This window comes from Aristolochia californica, unplaced genomic scaffold, assembly GCF_029961685.1.
Source record: "Aristolochia californica isolate CCGP_79_NKW_82.1479 unplaced genomic scaffold, dmAriCali1.0.hap1 SCAF_5, whole genome shotgun sequence".
NCBI lineage: Eukaryota > Viridiplantae > Streptophyta > Magnoliopsida > Piperales > Aristolochiaceae > Aristolochia > Aristolochia californica.
The window spans coordinates 39035357-39055116 of NW_027182214.1; the positions used below are offsets into that span (position 1 = coordinate 39035357).

The window sequence follows — 19760 nt, forward strand, 5'->3', positions numbered from 1 at the left end:
CGAAGCCTCTAAGGGCTATTGTTCACCGTCGGAGCAGCAGGAGACTCCGTCGGCGAAATTTCCGCACTGTGCGGTGCCGTGAGGACGACATACGACCGTCGCCCCCCTTAGTCGGTGTCGTGAGGGAAGGAGCCGAGGTTCCCGCAATGTCCGACGATCGCTCAGTTCGGGATCTGCATGAGGATGAGGAAGATTTCCGATTTCCCTAGAAGAGCCGTCGGTGAAATTTCCGTCGAAGGAGGAAGATGACTCCCAATTCAATTTTTCCTAAGTTAGGAAAATTTGATAAGCGCAGAAAACTGAGTCACACGCGGGACCGAGCTTCCAAAACCGAGTCAACCCAGGCCAACTTGGACCGGGTCAACTCGGAACAAAAAAAAAATCTTTCGCTGGCTTGAGGCAATCCGATACTGCGGTTGACACTTGCGCAGACACTGCTTCCGAGCTTGAGGACAAGCTCGTCTTCCAGGGGGGTGTAATGTTATGCATACAATAACATTAAATGTTATACATGCAATAAGATTATTGTTTTAGTTGTTTTCTTTAATTTACTTTATTTTATTTCAGTTTTAGGTTACAGGGGTATTTTAGGAATATTTTATTTATAGGGGTATTTTTAGAATATTTTATTGTAAACCCTAACCGGGTGAACCTTATTTAAGGGGTAAGAGTAATGAGAAACGAAAGCATTGAAGTATTAAGAATTAGGTTAAATCTAGCGTAAAGAGGCTTAGAGTTCTCCTCAACGATCTCTAAGGTTTTCAAGCTTCCCTTTGGCTTGATCTTTCGTTTTCGTTCTCCGTGTCTTCCTTCAATCCTTACTATCCGTATGGTAATCCATGGCAGATTGCAGATCCACCCAAAGAATCCTTGTGTCAGATCTGGGACCTTAACAGAGGGATCATCCCAACCTTAGCTATGGGAAGCCACAAGTTAATCAACATGTGACTCAAAATCACCCTAGTTACCAACAATATACACAACCATATCCCCCTACACAACAACCGGGCCAAACTTCCAATTCTGGTATGTCTTTAGAAGATATTGTTAAATCTCTTGAGATTAATAATTTACAATTTCAACAGGAGACAAGGGCCAGTATTCAAAGTTTGGATAATCAGATGGGTCAAATGGCAACCACAATTAGTCGGCTAAAGGCACAAAGTTCTGGGAAATTACCCTCTCAAACGGTAGTAAATCCAAGAGAAAATGCAAGTGTAATCTTTTTGAGAAGTGGTAAAGAGGTTGAGATTCCGGTAAAGGCAACCCCTGCATTGTCGGAGCAAGAAAAGGAGCAAAACGTCGTTGCAGACAGGAACATTCCCAACGATGATGACGTACCTTAGTGTAAGTTTCCACCTCTTTCTAATTATAAACCAGTTCCTCCTTTTCCTTAGGCTTTGGTAGATCCTAGAAAATATGAGTAAAATAAAGATTTATATGGGGGGGGGGGGGGGGAGGTGTGGGTGTTAGTGCACAATGTAAGTTCAGAGGGAAATGAAATACAATGAAAATACTTTCCCTAGGGAAAGTGAGATGGAATGTAAAGTACTTGTTTGTGTTAGTGTGCGCAATGAAAAGTGCAATGTGAAGTACTTGTTTGTGTTAGTGTGCGCAATGGAAAGTGCAGTGTAAAATACTTGTTTGTGTTAAAGTGCACAATGGAAATTGTGGTGTAAAGTGAATATAGATTATTTATTAAATAAAATATTTTGAAATATTGGACTATTAGAAAATTAAATTAAAATTAGTAAATTAATATTGATATTATATCTGAATATAATATATTAAATATAATAATTAAACAAATGCTTACTTTTATATTATTAAAATTTTAATCAAATTTTAATTTTTTAATATCTAAATATGAAACAATTATACAAATATTGTACTACATAGCGTACTACACAAATATCGTAATAATAAAAATAACAATAATACAAATATAACTCAATCATCTTTTTAATATAAAAGAAATATATCCATTCATACAAAAGTACAACACAAAGAAATATATCTATTCATACAAAGTACAACATAATATTCAATAATTTTGCCACATCTGAATTGTTAAAACATCTCAATAATATGATACTCTTGCAGATTGTACTGCAGACTCCTTCTGAGTACTTCTTTGAGTATCCACATCATCCTTAACATCATCACTACTATCACTATCTTCAATATCACTTCATTGTTATCTTCACAATGTTCTCCACCAGAATCATCACTTGAATCATCTTCTTCATCTTCAAATAAATCCATGTGATCTTTCATGCGTATATAATTATGCAATACACAACAGGCAATCACAATGTTAACCTGGACATCAAAATAAAAAGGAGGAGCATCTTTTAATATCTTGAAACGAGCTTTTAAAGCCCCAAATGTACGTTCGATAGTGTTCCGTAAAGATGAGTGTCTTAGGTTAAATAATTCTCTTTCATCCGTAGGACTATTATTCCCAAACTCTTGCAAGTGATAATGAGTACCTTGATAGGGAGCCAAGAACCCAAGAAGATTTGCAAATCCAGCATCTACCAAATAATATTTGCCTACAATAAAATATATATATCTATTATAATCTAAATATATATATAAATTTAAATAGACTATATAGAGAGAAGCGATATTTACCTTTAGGAACATAAAGTTTATCTCATCTGCTTAATGCTGACTTCAATACACATGAATCGGTTACTGATCTCTCCCATCTAGCAAGTATATATGTGAATTGCATGTCAAATGTACATGCTGCCATTACGTTTTGTGAAAGAAAACCCTTTCTGTTCCAGAATCTTGCTTGTTGATCAAATGGGATATGTGCTTTAATATGAAGACCATCGATGACACCAATACAATCCTAACAAAAAATTCATTAATAAAAATATATATTTTTATAGTAACTGAAAATTATTCATCAAATGACTTTATATTTACCTTAAAATATGGATAATAGATATCACTGTTCAAGATCTTTGAATGAGTATGTCTTGAAGGTCGCTTGACGTAATCAAATTGTAGTCTGATAATAGCTTTTAACACCTTGTTAAAATACTTACTAATTGTCCAATTTGATCTTTCAAACATCTCTGAGGTGACACTGTAAGATTGTTGTTGACCAACAATGATACAAAGATATGCAAGCTGTTCTTCCACAGATATTGTCCTTGTATCAGATAAAAGTCCTCTACTTTTCAAAATTCCTGCCAACTTGAGAAAAATAGTTTGATTCATCCTATACACTTTTCAAAATTTAATAGGCGATCTTTCTAATGCTTTCTTTAAATATCGTGGACCACCCATATGATAAGAACGTTGTACTTGCCTATTACAATCGTTTAAGTATGAATGGACAAGGACAAGTATAACTATATAAGCTACAATACAAATACATATTTTCTCCCTATCTGGTAGATTATCCATGGGTACCTGCAATACTAGACATTGAATAATGAAAACATGGTTCAAACATTCAATAATACACATTCATAATTGACCATAAATACTCAATAATCAACGTCATTCATACAAAACCAAATGTGTCTCGTAAATATAGGTTAAAACTGTCAACATCTGTATAAGTCTATTACATTGCATTGAATTTAGCCATCAACCATTTATATTGATCTTCTGGTTTCATCTTCATATACATATCCTTCTTAGCTTTGGTGTCGAACAACTCCATAGCATAATATTTGACTTCTATGGGCAAGTTAGGTAATGCCTCGAGTGCTTCAAATCATGGATGTTCTACGGGGGGAGTAAAGATGTCTCAAAGGGTTGATGACATATTGTTAATAGCCTCAACAATCCTAGTAGCATTTTCAACTAATGGTTCGAATCTTTTCCTACGTCGAGTAGAAGAAGTTTTATCCCCATCATTGCTTGGTGCTTTACTTTTCGGAGGAGCATCACTTGGAGACTCTATAATGTTGGGTGATGGGATCTCCCTGACTGCATCATCTTCATCAATGTCATCAATCATTGTCCCTTCTATAAAAGTCGAAAGGTTATCTTCTGACTCCACGCTTGTGTGACTCGCTTTCCCCACAGCCATAGTGTTTCCAACCACAATAGCCAATTTTTCATAGAGCGAACAACCTTCCCGCCTATACTTGTCGGTTTCTCTATGCGTCTACATGAAAAGTTATTGTTTAAAATACTAAAAAGCATGATTAATAAAGCAATAAACATAACATTCTATGTTACAGTTACAAACCTTTATGTAGTCTTGTCACACTGTCTTACTAACAGTGACTTTCTGGGTTGTTGGATCCCACCCAAAACCGCTAGTGTTTAGGCATGTACTCACAACCATATACATTCTTTTCCAAGTCCTCACACGGTTTTTCAACTGTTCTACTGTTTTTTGGTTTGTAGCATCCATATTGAACATATTGACACAATCATTGAAAACTTCGTGTTTCCAAACTCCATTGGGTAATTTGTTACCCATATTAACTTGCTCAATGAGAAAATCAAGCATTTTACAGTCTTCGTCAGACGTCCATGTGTCGTATGACCTCTTTGTAGTGCTATCCATAATTTCTTTACCTTTCCTCCTTCCGGTCATCTAAAACTCATAACAAGTAGACAATGAAACATAGAGCTTACGAAAGAGCCAGAAACTTCACACATCAGTAACAATTTCCATTACCTTGTTATTTTTATTTCCCAATGTCCAAACTCCCCAAGGACAAACAAAGTCCATGTGGGAATGAAGTCACAAGCAAACAGTTCATACACAAAGTTCAAACCTTCATACATAAAAGGATAAGAAACTTACCAGAAGAGCATCACTAATTCACACAACATAGTTGTTGGAGCCATATGTCCTTAATAAGCCATTTTTTTTTATTTTTAATATAATTGGTGATATGAACTCACACTAGTTGCCAAGGTCAACAAATTTCAACTTTCCTAGTAGAACTAATTGACTAGATAGACTGGTTTGTGCACTTATCAATTTATTTTTTCTGAATCAATTTTAACAGGAGACAGCAGGCAATATGTGTTTAAAAAAACGTCTTGTCCAATGGGGACCCTAGGAAGATACACATCTATGGCCCGAGGATTGAATTTATTCTAATGGGGACCTAATTTATGAACAAATCCAAAAATCCAATTGATAATTTAGTTTATTATCACGTGGCTTTGCATCAACATCTACTCCCTATCCTTTTCTGTCCAAAATAGGAACTGAAAAACAATGTTTGAATTTGAACAATGAGAAAAAGGAGCAAAGTGCCCCTCTTCTAGCCCCATGTTTTTTTTCTCTCCTGTGGGGAATCATATTATTAATTATATGATCTTCCTTTGATGCTCAAACACGAAATTTTTCTGAATGCAGAGCATGACATTGTTAATCAACACAAAATATTTCTAATGCGAGATGTCTAAGAGAAAACTCCAATACTTCAAGATAAACAAAAAAAAAGAAAAAAATGGATGCAAATAACTTCATAAATACCTCGAATCGAGCCGGAGAGGTTGTAGAGAGGGGAGACTGGTTCGATGACGGTCGTCAATGTTGGGGATGATGAGAGGAAGAGAATCAAGCGCCAGGGAGAGGTCGTAGAGGGGCGATTGAAATCGCTGACGGTCGGAAGCGAGGAAGGAGTCTGAGAGGTTGCAGAGAGAAGGGAGAGCTCTTGCCGAAGGTCATCGGAGCTGGGTACGGCGAGAGGAGTGTCGGAGATAAGGTTGCAGGGCGATCGAAATCGCCGAAGACAAGCGAGCGAGGGAGAATTTTTTTTCCTCCTAAACCCTCGTTCGACAGACGCTTCTCCCTGACAACGAGATGTATTTGAGCGATGGTAAGTGAAATCCGAGCTCGAACCCTCAGATTTCACTTACCATCATTTTAAGCCTGAAATGGGGGAAAGCGAAATACAACTCTATTTCACTTTCCCCAGTCACTTACTAAGCGCACTAATGGGTTTCGGCCCACTTTCCCCAGCATAAGTGAAATACACTTCAATTACTAAGCGCACTAACAGGTCCATGAGACTTTTCGTAGATGTGAGGTAAATATTCCATTTTTAGATGCTATTAAGCAAGTGCCTCATTATGCTAAATTCCTGGAAGAACTGTGCACAATTAACAGGAAACAAAAACTTAAAGGATGTGAGAAGGTGAGAGTAGGGGAGAATGTTTTTGCAATTATTCAAAGAAAACTCCCTGCGAAGTGCAAAGATCCAGGTATGTTGACTATCCCTTGTACATTGGGTAACACCAAATTTGAGAAGGCCAAGATAGATTTAGGAGCTTCGATTAATGGCATGCCATATTCTATATATGCTTCTTTGAAACTTGGACCTTTGAATACAACTGGTGTTGCGATTCAATTTGCTGATAGAACTAATGCCTATCCTAAGGGTGTAGTTGAGGATGTTCTTGTGCAAGTTAATGATTTGATTTTCCCTACTGATTTCTATGTGTTTGATATGGAAAATGGGGACCAAACTGCTCCTATTTTGTTAGGAAGACCACCATTAAAGGCATCCAAGACTAAGATAGATGTTCATAGTGACACACTTACCATGGAATTTGATGGTGAAATTGTTAAGTTTGACATTTATGATGCCATGAAATATCCTAGTGATGATAATTCTATTTATTCTATTGATGTGATTGGTTCTTTCGCACAAGAAGTTTTTGAACTTGATAAAAAATATGAATTAGAAGTTGCCATTAATAAGCATCTTGAGAAAGAGAATGAGGAGTTAGCCTTGAGTTCTAATTTGCAGAAAATTGTTGCAGCGTTGAATGATATTCCACTGTTACAGTAGTCAGGTAATGTTCTTTATTGCGTTACCAGTTTCTAATGAGTGGCCTTTACCCTCTGTTTTGCAGGCTCCCACTCCAGATTTGAAGCCTCTCCACAGTCACCTCAAGTACGTGTTCCTTGGAGATGGAGGAACGTTACCAGTGATCATCTTCAGTAAACTTAGTTCACCGCAAGAAGAAAAGCATGTGCAGGATGAACTTCATTTGCAGGAAATGTTCCCTGATGATCAATTGCTCTCCGCGAGTGTGACATTACCTTGGTATGCGAATATTGTAAATTATTTGGTTACTAATAAGTTACCTCCTGGTTTGTCTAGGGCTCAAAGAGATAAAGTCAAGAGTGATGCCAAATACAATGTGAGGGATGACCCATAATTACGAAAACATTGAGTCGAGCCAATGACAATAAACAAAGGCGTTGCTTGGGAGGCAATCCAAGGGGAGTTTGTTCCTTTTTCTCTTTATTTTCGCATTTATATTTTGGTTATTTGTGCCTTCTCTTTACATTTTACCTTACATTAGGGACAATGTAAGTTCTAAGTGTGGGGGAGGGGATTTAGGTTGTGTTCCAATTCTGTTTTAATATATATATATATATATATATATATATATATATATATATATTCCGAAAAAAAATTTCTTTGTATTTGTGGTTTTTAATGATTTTTGGTTGTGTATGTCATGAGCAAGATTAAATTAGGCTCTTGAAAGATTCATAACATGATTGAATAAGTAATCTTCCAATTGAGAATGAATTAGTCTAGTTATATTCTTTGAGGATGGTAGTGACTAAATTTGGTAGACAAAAGCCAGTGAGATTTTGAGCCTTTAGACTGACACATCCATATCAGTCTCACTATTTTCTTTCATGAGAGATATTCTTCCATGGATTTGTTTCTTTAGATTGACACATGCTGCATGAACATGATTACAGCCCTCTTTGTTATAAGTTACATAAGCCAAATAGCCGACCTTGTAATTAATTTTTTCCCTTTTGTTGAACCCCTTTGAGCTTTAATGGTTTTTTTTTGTGAACCCACGTTACAAGCTTTAAACCTGAAAAAAAAAACTTTACCCAAGCCGTAGAGCTAGTGGAGCATTGTTCATCATTATGGTTTGTATGGGTGTGAGTGTGGGGGTGTCTGGATTTTTGGTATGGCTTTGACCTTTGAAATGGAACATGTTTTCATCCTAAATTCATGAGTTCCATTGTTAAAAAAAAAAACGAAAAAAAAAAAGTGATGAGAAAAAAAAGAAGAAGAAAGGAAGTGATGGAGAGAATGACTTTAAAAGTTAGAAACTGTCAATGTTGATAATTCTTCCTAAAATCCAAGAAAGGGGTCTATTTATACGAGATAGATACAAATAGATACAAATTGAAGAAGATTCTGAGTGGAGTTATTGGTTTTACATGTCTAATACATTCGAGCTTGAGTTGATTCATTTTTGCTCCACTAGTTTCGATGGCTTTTGAGCTACATTCCTAAATATTTCCCACCTTGATCCTAAACCCCGATACAACCCTTGAAAAGTCCATATGATTTGTGTTATGAATGTGATCTGAGTGGTGGAGAATGAGAAGATATGCAAGCCTATGGTAGATCATTTTCATTGGAATGAATTTGAGAGAAACATATACCCTTCAAACACATGAGAATCGAGTGTTTATTTCTGTGAGGGTCTACTTATTTAGTTTACTCCATCTTTGAACGAAAATGCTTACTAAGTAATTGTAAGTTGTTTAAGAATGTTTGTTCATGATATGTTATGAGTTTTGAAGAGCTTGGTTGTTTTTTGTTGATGGCGTTATAACCTTGGTGTTTTTGGAAAAGTAAATTTGAGTTTTACCCGAGGACGAGCAAAAGTTAAGTGTGGGGGAATTTGATGAGAATGGAAAATGTCATATTTTTATCCCTTAATGCTTAGGATTTTATAATTATTTGGTGCCTAAATATACTCATTATTTTTATATTTTGATTTAGGATGCGAATGAAAGCGTTAAGTGCAAAACGAAGCTAATTGGGTGATTCTGGACAGTTTCAACATTGATTCGTAATCTGGGTATACTCTCTCATCCTAGATCATATAGAGATTATTCAAGATGCTATACAATTATAAGAAAAATTTATATAATTTTTATGTTTAGCATTTTTCTCAATACGGGCTGCATCCAGGTCAAAATCAGGCTTGGAGTCACGACACGTGCACTGTGATCTAGACCGGATGCACGAAAAAAAAAACCCTAAATGGGGAGAAAGAAGGGGATTAAAAGAAAAAAAAGGAGTTCGGCTCCAGAGACCTCATTTTCTCTTCTCAAGATTTTCCTCTCTTTTATTTAGTTTTTTTCCTTCAGATTTCTTCATGGACGTGCGTGGCTAAACTTTCAGACTTGGTCAACTGAAGCCTTGGTATCCATACAACTCTGAGATCTGATTTATTTTCATCATTCAATTTATGTTTTGAGTATTTAATGTTCTTCTGAAATTTTTGTTCATGATTGTCTCATTTAATATCTAGGAGGCCTATTAGTTTATTACTCGTTGCAATCTACTGGTAGGTTAGATGTCAAATTCGTAATGATTTGATCTCTCTAACCTGTGAAGCAATCGAGATTTGATGATTTGCTGCGTCAGAAATTATTAGATATTGAGAAGAACGTTGGAATAAATTAAATGCAGCCACTTGTGCTTGTGTTGTTTAGTATTTAGGGTTAATTAGATCATTTTTTTCTTATTAACTACGAAAGGAGAGATAGGAATATAGTTCCAATGATGAATATTCAAGTGTGAATTGATATATGCTTGCATCAATGATCAGTTGTGGAATTCCGTTGGTGGATGTTGACTTAGACCACGTTGGAAGATAAGATCAAGCCCAAATGACCAAGGAAGGCCCACATATATAAGATAATTATAAGATGGGCCACATGACGAAGGAAGGTCCACAAGATAGGTCCAAGCCCATAAGAAGTAGGACCCACAATGATTACTAAGAGCTGACATCCTTATCACATCAGTAGGAAGATCAAGAAGGACTCACAAAAGTATCTTTATCTTAGGGTTACGACCAAGAAGAGTTTTAGTTTAAATTATATATGTCTTTTATCAATATTGAGTTACCTAAAAGTCATATATAACTTAAACTAAAACTCTTCTTGGTCGTGACCCTAAGTTATATATGTCTTTTATCAATATTGAGTTACCTAATTATATTAGGACTTACCTTAAGTGTTAGAGTTTGAGTGTAATTAAGACAAGGGTAGTTTTATTGTAATTGGACTCAACTACCTTCCTCTATTATAAATAGAGGTTCATGTACTCTGACTACAACAAGCTATTGATGTCAATGAAGTATTTCACTTTACCATAAATTCAACATGGTATCAGAGCAGGTACTGTGAGTTGACATGGTCAACTCACGGAGGTAATGTGATCCTTTTCTCTAAACCCTAAATCCAAGGTATAGGTTCGTAGTTATTTTTTTCAGTCCCTACACCCTTAGTTTTCTTTGCATTTTTACCTCTATATGTAGTTTTTCATATTGCAAATTATATATTGACGGAAAGATATTTGAGTCTAATTTCCAAAGAAAAATTATTTTTTCCAATCGGAGTTATCTATAGAGAGTATCGATATTTGAATAGGCGAAGGTCAGATTGCAAAAATGTTCGAGCAATAACAGAAATCTTCAGATTCTGAGGTATTTTTTTCTATCAAGAGCTAGACTTTATATGGAGAAATTTATATCAAAAGAAATATCTGTAAGTCTATTCTTTTACCTATTCAACAAATTATTTATCTGACTTATCTACAAAGAAATCAATATTTGAAGCAGAAAAGGTCAAATCGAAAAAGAGGTTTGAGCAGTAGCAGAAAGCCTCAACTTCTGAGGTATTTTATGCTATCAAGAAAGAGAATTTATATGGATAATTATAAATAAAAATAAATATCTGTAAGTCTATTTTCTTACATATTCAACCAATTCTCAGTATGATTTTTCTATAAGGAGATATTGATCTTTGAAGAGTCCATGGTCATTCTGGAAAAAAAGGAGAAACAAAACTTAGTTCGGCCAGGTGACAAAGACCAAAATAGATCAGATTATTTATCTTCTGATAATTATATTTTATGAAGAGAAGTTATAATTGGATGAAAGGTATCTAAGTCTACTTTCATAAAAAAAATTTCATGTCAATCTGATCTATATTGAAAGATATATTCGAATTGGAAGAATCAAAGGTCATGCTGGTATTCTATTGTATTGAAAAATTCAAATTTATGCCAATTGTTTGCGTCACTTTTTGAGTTTATATATCTGGAAAATATCTCACTTCTCCCTGGTTTGAGGGGTTGTTTATACATCTTTGTTATTTGGGCTTATTGCTACATCTATGATATTTGGTTCAAGCTGGGATCACTGCCATTACCTCCCAGTTTGAAGGGGAGAAGTAGAAGAAGTACAAGAAAGAGGTATTTTTCCTCATGTTGTGGATAAGTTTATGTGACAAAAATATTCAAGAAAGGGGGATCACAAAAGATGAAGATTGAGCATCAATGAAGAAAATTTTATATCGGATTATTTCATGGTTTCTTTTACAAAGTTTATTATTTGGTTTGTGTTATATATGTTGGAAGATGGTCGTGTTATATTCAGCCGCAACTATTATGTCTCTTTGGGGACATTATTATTGAATAAGAGGTGGCCTCATGTCATCATTTATTTTACCCCGTCAAAAAGATCAAAATTGTTTGTGGTTGGGAGTCCACGACGGAGGAACTTCATCCCCGTCAAAAAGATGAAAATTATTTATGGTTGGGAGTCCATGACGGATGAAATTCATCCCAGTCAAAAAGATAAAAATTATTTGTGGTTGGAAGTCCATGACGGAGGAACTTCATCTCCATTAAAAAGATAAAAATTATTTGTGGTTGGGAGTCCACGACGGAGGAACTTCATCCCCGTAAAAAAGATGAAATTTATTTGTGGTTGGAAGTCCATGACGGAGGAACTTAAGATTAAATCTATGTTATCCCCCCCTTGTAAAGGCTTTTATGTCTCCTACCACTTCAGAGTCGTTGTCCTGTGGAGGGACACGGTGGTAGACACTTCAAAGCAATACTGATAGACACACTACCGATAGCAATGGAGTGTGCCTTACATCCAGCATTAACACTGGAGTATGTAGCAATGGCTTATCAGCTAGGAGTGATTTTTACTCTCACTTATAATGCCACAGGGCCTCATGGAAGGACGCAACAGCGTGAGGGGGAATATTGCAAGATGAAGGCATATTGCAAGATGTGTCATTTTATGCAAAAATATTTTATACATCATTTGCAGCAAGCTGGGAGTTCATGTTGTTCTCTCACCCCCAGCTTGAGGGGGAGTGTTGGAAGATAAGATCAAGCCCAAACGACCAAAGAAGGCCCACATATGTAAGATTATTATAAGATGGGCCACATGACCAAGGAAGGTCCACAAGATGGGCCCAAGCCCATAAGAAGTAGGACCCACAATGATTACCAAGAGCTGGCATCCTTATCACATCAGTTGAAAGATCAAGAAGGACTCACAAAAGTATCTTTATCTTAGGGTCACAACCAAGAAGAGTTTTAGTTTAAGTTATATTTGTCTTTTATCAATATTGAGTTACCTAATTATGTTAGGACTTACCTTAAGTGTTAGAGTTTGGGTGTAATTGGGACAAGGGTAGTTTTATTGTAATTGGACTCTACTACCTTCCTCTATTATAAATAGAGGTTCATGTACTCTGATTACAACAAGTTATTGATGTCAATGAAGTATTTCACTTTTTGATAAATTCAACAGACCAAGGTTTGTTCTCTTGATTGATTTTGATTCTTTTAATTTGAATTGTTTTTACGTTGTTTTTTTTAAAAGTGTTTTTGTTATACTCAAACCCCCCCAACCATGTTCACGGAGCATAAAAGTAGAGTAATCAATCTTCGTGGGATCGATTCTTACTCGCATTACCACATATATTGTTAGGAGTATAGGTTTTATTTTTGGTTGCCTACTACAGCACACCAGTTATCCTCTGCATATTTTGCCAGCCAACCTTCTACTTGTTGGAAAATTTCTCACATCGCTAGAGAAGAACATGCTTTGTTTCATCCAGCTTGGCCTTATCTGCCAGGGACATGCTAGTTGGAAAAATCAGAGACTGTTATGGTCCCGGGTCATGGATCGAGTAACACGGCGTGAGATTTGTGAATCCAGCACTCAGAATTTACTCACTTCACTTCAAGGGTCTGTGTATGAGTATTTCTCCTTAACCAGTGCTTGGCCAGGAGGAAAGATCCTCTTTTGAGGGTCCTACCGAGTTGTTGTGCTAGGTAGAAGACCCCACAGCAATGCTGACCTTGCTAGAGCAAGGTGCTCTCTTTTCTTGGTCACGACAAAGAGGGTTTGGCCCTCTTTGTTGCTGCTCTAGCTAAGAATGCAATCCTTCTTTCTTAAATAACTTGAAACATGAATTTGGGTTAGATTAATACCTCTTCTTTGATGCTATGATCAGTTCCCACGTTGCACGAGGATTTGCTCAAGATTTGAGGATAAAAATCCTCACTTTGCTGCTAGGTAAGGGAGGAATTGGGCCTCTCTTGCTGCTGATGCCGAGAAGGAGGATAGACCTCCCCTTTGGGCTCGGAAAAGGGGCAGGAAGCTCCTTTTCTTAGTAGGGATGATGGTGGATGAATTTGGGTGAAGATGGATGGCAATGGAGGGTGAAGAATAGGTTGGATTTTCGGAGTAAACCCTAAACTCGAGATCAAGAGGTGATATCAACCTATTTAGACTAGGTTATTCTAAAATCTCAAAGCTTACCTATTTCATTCATACCTATCCCTTAAATAGGGAGTTTTAGGGTTAGGGTTACAATAATTCCCCATAATGCCCTTACATATAAAGTAATTAGAAATAACTCCTACTTAAAACAATATAAGAAATAAATCCTACTTAAAACAATATAAGAAATAAATCCTACTCAAAGAAATATAAGAATTAAATCCTATTGAGTGAGTTGTTGTTGTCTTCTTCGTTGTATGACTCGGTATGCTATTGAGTCCACAACATCTGCCTCCCCATGGAGAAAGAGCTTGTCCTCAAGCTCAAAAGTTGGGTAGACTTGTTTGAAGATGTCCACACGTTCCCATGTTGCAGCGTTGGGATAAGTGTCCGTCCACTGAACGAGAATCTCCCAATGATCATTGGTCAGCCGTGCACGTAACACCGCAGCTGGGTTAAGAATAAGCTCGCCATGATTAACCGGTGGTAGGAATGGAGTGGATGTAGGCTGTGCTCCGGAATGCGGCTTCAAAAGAGAGACATGAAACACAACGTGAATTCTGGCTGTGTCCGGTAATTTGAGTTGATAGGCGACTGGTCCCACGTGTCGAAGAATGGGAAACGACCCAAAAAATCTAGGTGAGAGCTTATGACGTGGAGGTCCCGCTAGAGACTGCTGACGGTAGGGCTGGAGCCGTAGCCAGACATACTTTCCAACCTCAAAAGAGACCTCACGGTGGCCTCTGTCGTATACATCCTTCATCCGAGCTTGGGCATGTCGTAGCTGTTCTGTGATATTCTGTAGCAGTAGATCCCTGTCTATGAGTGCCTGATCAATCGTGTCCACGCGGGTGGACCCTGGGTTGTACGAGAGGAGGCGAGGTGGATTTCGGCCATATAGAACCCGAAAAGGAGTGGATTGCAATGCAGAGTGGAACGAAGTGTTGTAACAGTATTTGGCCCACAGAAGCCATTGAACCCATTGCCATGGACGATCCCCCACCAAGCACTGTAGATACATCTCGATGGTGCGGTTCACCACCTCAGTCTGCCATTCTGTCTATGGATGATAGGCAGAGGAGAACTTCAATTTCGTCTCACTCAAGCGAAACAGTTCCCGCCAAAAGGTGCTCATGAAAACTGCATCTCTGTCACTCATAATGGATTCTGGAATGCCATGTAAGCAAACTATCTGCTCTAGGAAAGTCTGAGCAACCCGTGTTGCTGTATACAGATGAGCCATCGATATAAAATGCCCGTACTTGGAGAATCGATCAACCACTACGAAAAGTACGGATTTGCCAGCTGATAGGGGTAGGCCTTCCACAAAATCCATTGAAATGTCGGCCCAAACCTGGGTAGAAAGGGCCAGAGGCTAGAGAAGATCGGCTGGACTCAAGTGCTCGGCTTTGTTGCGCTGGCATACCTGACAGTCGCTCACATAAGTCGCAATAGAGGGTTCCATGGCTTGCCAGTTAAAATCAGCTCGAATTCTGTGCAAGGTCCTTTGGATCCCCTCGTGTGTACTATCTTGGTAGGCCGAGAGAATAGCTGGAATCAACTCGGACTCAGGTGGAAGGAAAATCCGATGCTTGTAATAAATAAGTGAATCCTGGATGGACCACTTCACATTCATTGTCCCTTCTGAGATCTGCTGATGCAGTTCCTGTAGTGCAGGGTTAGTAGCATGTGCTTCTCGCACCAAGTCCATAATGAGAAATCTCGGCTGGCTGATAGAATAGACTAACTACTGATCTTCAAAACACCGTGACAAGGCATCTGCCACCTTATTTAATCTCCCCGCACGATACTCCACCAAGAAGTTAAACCCCAACAACTTACTGATCCAGTGCTGCTGTGGCGATGTCGTCAAACGCTGTTCTAGTAAGAACTTAAGGCTGTAGTGATCCGTGCATATGAGAAAAGCCCGGCCCCAGAGATAAGGTTGGACCGCTTTGGCCAACCCAATCAATTCGCACTCATAGGCTGCCAGTTTGTGATGGCGGACTGCCAACTGTCTGCTAAAATAAGCAATAGGATGGCCCAGCTGCTGCAAAACGGCCCCCATGCCCACGCCCGAAGCATCGCACTCTACCACGAACAATTCGTCGAAGTTGGGAAGTTGTAATACTGGCGCGGATGCGAGGGCAGCTTTGAGTGCCACAAACGACATGGTGGCCCCCTCATTCCAAATAAAGGAATTTTTCTTGAGTAAACTCGTCAATGGTGTTGTCACTGGCCCATAGTTCTGAATAAATTTGCGGTAGTAGCCCGCAAGACCCAGAAAACCCCGTAATGCAGAACACGACTGTGGTTGCGGCCACTCGTGAATAGCTCGGATCTTCTCGGGATCCACTGTAACCCCCTCATGTGAGATAATGTGTCCCAGATATCCCACATGTGAAGCCGCAAAAGAACACTTGGAGTGTTTCAAATAGAGCTGATGTGTTCTTAACAAGTCGAAAACAATCCTCAAGTGTGCCAAGTGTTCATCAACCGACTTGCTATATATCAAAATATCATCAAAAAATACAAGAACAAATTTTCGAAGATAGGGGCTAAATACCTTGTTCATCAAAGTTTGAAAAGTGGAGGGTGCATTGGATAACCCGAAAGGCATGACGTCGACTCAAAGTGGCCATGGTGCGTGCGGAACGCCGTCTTCTCGATATCAGAGAGGTGCATCCGGACCTGATGGTATCCCGAACGGAGGTCGAGTTTAGTGAATAACCATGACCCATGTAACTCATCCAGAAGCTCATCCACTACCGGAATCGGGAACTTGTCTTTTACTGTCTGTGCGTTCAACTCCCGATAATCCACGTAGAACCTCCATGTCCCATCATGTCTCTTCATAAGTAAGACGGGTGAAGAGAACGGGGAGCGGCTGGGACGAATAAGACCCTGTTTCAACATCTCATGGCACTGACGCTCTATGTCGTCCTTCTGAAGGTGTGGGTAACGGTATGGTCGCACGACCACTACCTCAAAACCTGGTTTCAAACAGATCATGTGGTCACAGTGCCTCATGGGAGGCAACCCCGAAGGCTCCTAGAAGAGGTCATAGAACTCCTCAACCAGACCATCACTAGTACTGTCAGGCTGATCCTGTGTCTGCAAAGTGTGTATGCGGTGGACCCTATCTACCTGACAGCCCTGTAAGAGCACCCGACTTCCGGCCAAATCAAAGCTTATGGTTAAAGCCGAAAAGTCCCACAGAATGGGCCCCAATGTTTGTAACCATTTAATGCCTAAAACCATATCAAATCCCGCTAGGGGAATAACAAAAAATTCCACATTAAATGAAGTAAATCCAATGAAAAAAGTTACCACCTTACTAATCCCATAGCTAGGGACCTTCTCGTCATTGGCCACTGAGACGGTGGCTGTCAGATGAGTGTGTATCTGGAGCTGGAGATGCTGTGCGGCTGTCAAACTCAAAAAATTGTGTTTACTCCCCGAGTCGACTAGTCCCACCAGTTCTCGGTCGATGACATGAGCTCGGACTTGCATTGTAGTAGGCGATTTCTGCCTAGTAATAGCATGCAAGGATATCTCTGGTGGTTCCTCCTCAATAATATCCTCTGGTTCCTCTGGATCCTCTGAATCCTCCATCTGGAGCCAAAATAATCGTTTACATTGGTGTCTGACCCGATACTGCTCATCACAGTTATAACAGAGATTTTTGGACCGCCTTTCTGCCATCTTCGCACTCGTCAATTTTTTTATAAAGCTCGGTAGGGAATTACCAGGGCGGGGATCGGCTACCCGAGTCGTAGTCGGAGTGTGTCTGGATGGTGCTGCTGTAGATGCTCCCTGAGATGAATTATAGCGGCACCTTTGCCATGTGGAGGAAGTGTTCCTCTCACTCGACCAACCCGGCTTACGTTGCTGCAACTGTTGTCGTTGTTCCATTGCTCAGGCCATATTCATGGCATGAGCTAGATCCGTGGGCATAAGGAGTTCTACCTCTAGCCGTAAATACTCATTGAGACCTGCTGTGAATAAGGAGACCTCCTGGTCAACCAATACCCTCTCTCCAGCACGAGCCAACTTTTCCTGGAAGAGTTTTTGATAGTGTTCCACTGAACCCGTTTGTCTCAATAGGACTAACTCTCCCAAGGGGTTGCTGTTGGCGGGAGGCCCAAATCTAACTGTGCATAGATTTTTAAAATCTCCCCAAGTCATTCCCGGTCTCTCTTTCTCTACTTGAGTCACCCATAACATGGCTTCATCTGTCATATGGAAAGAGGCTAGTTGCACCTTATCCCATTAAGTAGTCCCTTGGTTCAAAAAAAAATTTCACATCTATGCAACCAAATTACGGGATCCACAGAACCATTGAAAGAGGGAAACTCTAACTTGGTGTACCTTGGGATTGTGCCTTCATGCTGAGGTGCTTGGACAGCAGTGCACCCAGGCCACTGCTCCCTTCTTCTGTGATATGGTTGAGCAACCTCTCTCACCTCTGGACTCTGATGTCTCTTTGTCCTCAACTCCTGTAGCATGCTAATGATTCGGCTCATCTCTTCTTCCAAACCACAAACCCTTCCCAACACTGGTTGTGCTATTTCAAGGCTATCTTCTATCTTTTGTATCCTGATTTGAATTTCTTCATTGCTGATATTATCCCCCATGTTACCCTGCTCTGATACCAAGTCGTTACGGTCCCGGGTCATGGATCGAGTAACACAGCGTGGGATTTGTGAATCCAGCACTCAGAATTTACTCACTTCACGTCAAGGGTCTGTGTATGAGTATTTCTCCTTAACCAGTGCTTGGCCAGGAGGAAAGATCCTCATTTGAGGGTCCTACCGAGTTGTTGTGCTAGGTAGAAGACCCCACAACAATGCTGACCTTGCTAGAGCAAGGTGCTCTCTTTTCTTGGTCACGGCAAAGAGGGTTTGGCCCTCTTTGTTGCTGCTCTAGCTAAAAATGCAATCCTTCTTTCTTAAATAACTTGAAACACAAGTTTGGGATAGATTAATACCTCTTCTTTGATGCTATGATCAGCTCCCACGTTGCACGAGGATTTGCTCAAGATTTGAGGATAAAAATCCTCACTTTGCTGCTAGGTAAGGGAGGAATTGGGCCTCTCTTGCTGCTACTGCCGAGAAGGAGGATAGACCTCCCCTTTGGGCTCGGAAAAGGGGCAGGAAGCTCCTTTTCTTAGTAGGGATGATGGTGGATGAATTTGGGTGAAGATGGATGGCAATGGAGGGTGAAGAATAGGTTGGATTTTCGGAGTAAACCCTAAACTCGAGATCAAGAGGTGATCTCAACCTATTTAGACTAGGTTATTCTAAAATCTCAAAGCTTACCTATTTCATTCATACGTATCCCTTAAATAGGGAGTTTTAGGGTTAGGGTTACAATAATTCCCCATAATGTCCTTACATATAAAGTAATTAGAAATAACTCCTACTTAAAAAAATATAAGAAATAAATCCTACTTAAAACAATATAATAAATAAATCCTACTCAAAGAAATATAAGAATTAAATCCTATTGAGTGAGTTGTTGTTGTCTTCTTCGTTGTGTGACTCGGTGTGCTATTGAGTCCACAACAGAGACATTATTTGCGCTGAAGACGATGACTTCCATGGCAAGGAAGTTGTCGAGCATTCCTACCATGATTTCCAATAATATATTTTCTCTTTTCAGGAAGATTTACTGTTGATTCTCCTGGAGATATCCTCTCTGCTATTTTTAGAAATTGCGCCTTAGATTATTTTGCGCTGGTGATTGACTCTCTATTGGAAATAACTATTTTCGGAAAGATCTGTTCAGTGCTAGCATGTCGTCTCTGGTTCTCCACTTTGTTCGAAAGCAGAGACAACGACAACAAGTTGCAGTTGGAACTGTTGTTACTTGGTGTGTTTTTCTGTTGCTTTAGCATTCTACTAGAGTCAATTTTATTTCTTGAAATTGCTTCCGAGCTAGCACAAATTATTCGGTTATGCCAACGTCGCACTGGAAGACGTTGACGTTGTTTTTTGTTCATCCACAACTTTGTTGGTTTTGCAGGGGATGACGAGTCCAACTTCCACTGAGTTACTGAGTTACTGTCCATTACAGCTTCTACTGAGGGGGAGAAAGAAAGTTTAATCTGGTTCTGAGTCCGCTTTGTTTGACGCAATTTCCGAAGAAGAAGAAGAAGA

The 19760-nt window shown here is 39.1% G+C and overlaps 1 protein-coding gene across 1 annotated transcript in view; it reads left to right on the top strand.

The window, feature by feature from the left end:
* The window catches only part of LOC137965318 (uncharacterized), a 9104-nt gene extending 1937 nt beyond the window's left edge, over positions 1-7167 (top strand). The window contains exons 3-5 of the mRNA XM_068811631.1: positions 1086-1337; positions 6003-6758; positions 6859-7167. Coding sequence (XP_068667732.1) covers positions 1086-1337; positions 6003-6758; positions 6859-7167 — 1317 coding nt within the window. The remainder of the gene's footprint in view (positions 1-1085; positions 1338-6002; positions 6759-6858) is intronic.
* Positions 7168-19760: the final 12593 nt, after the last annotated feature.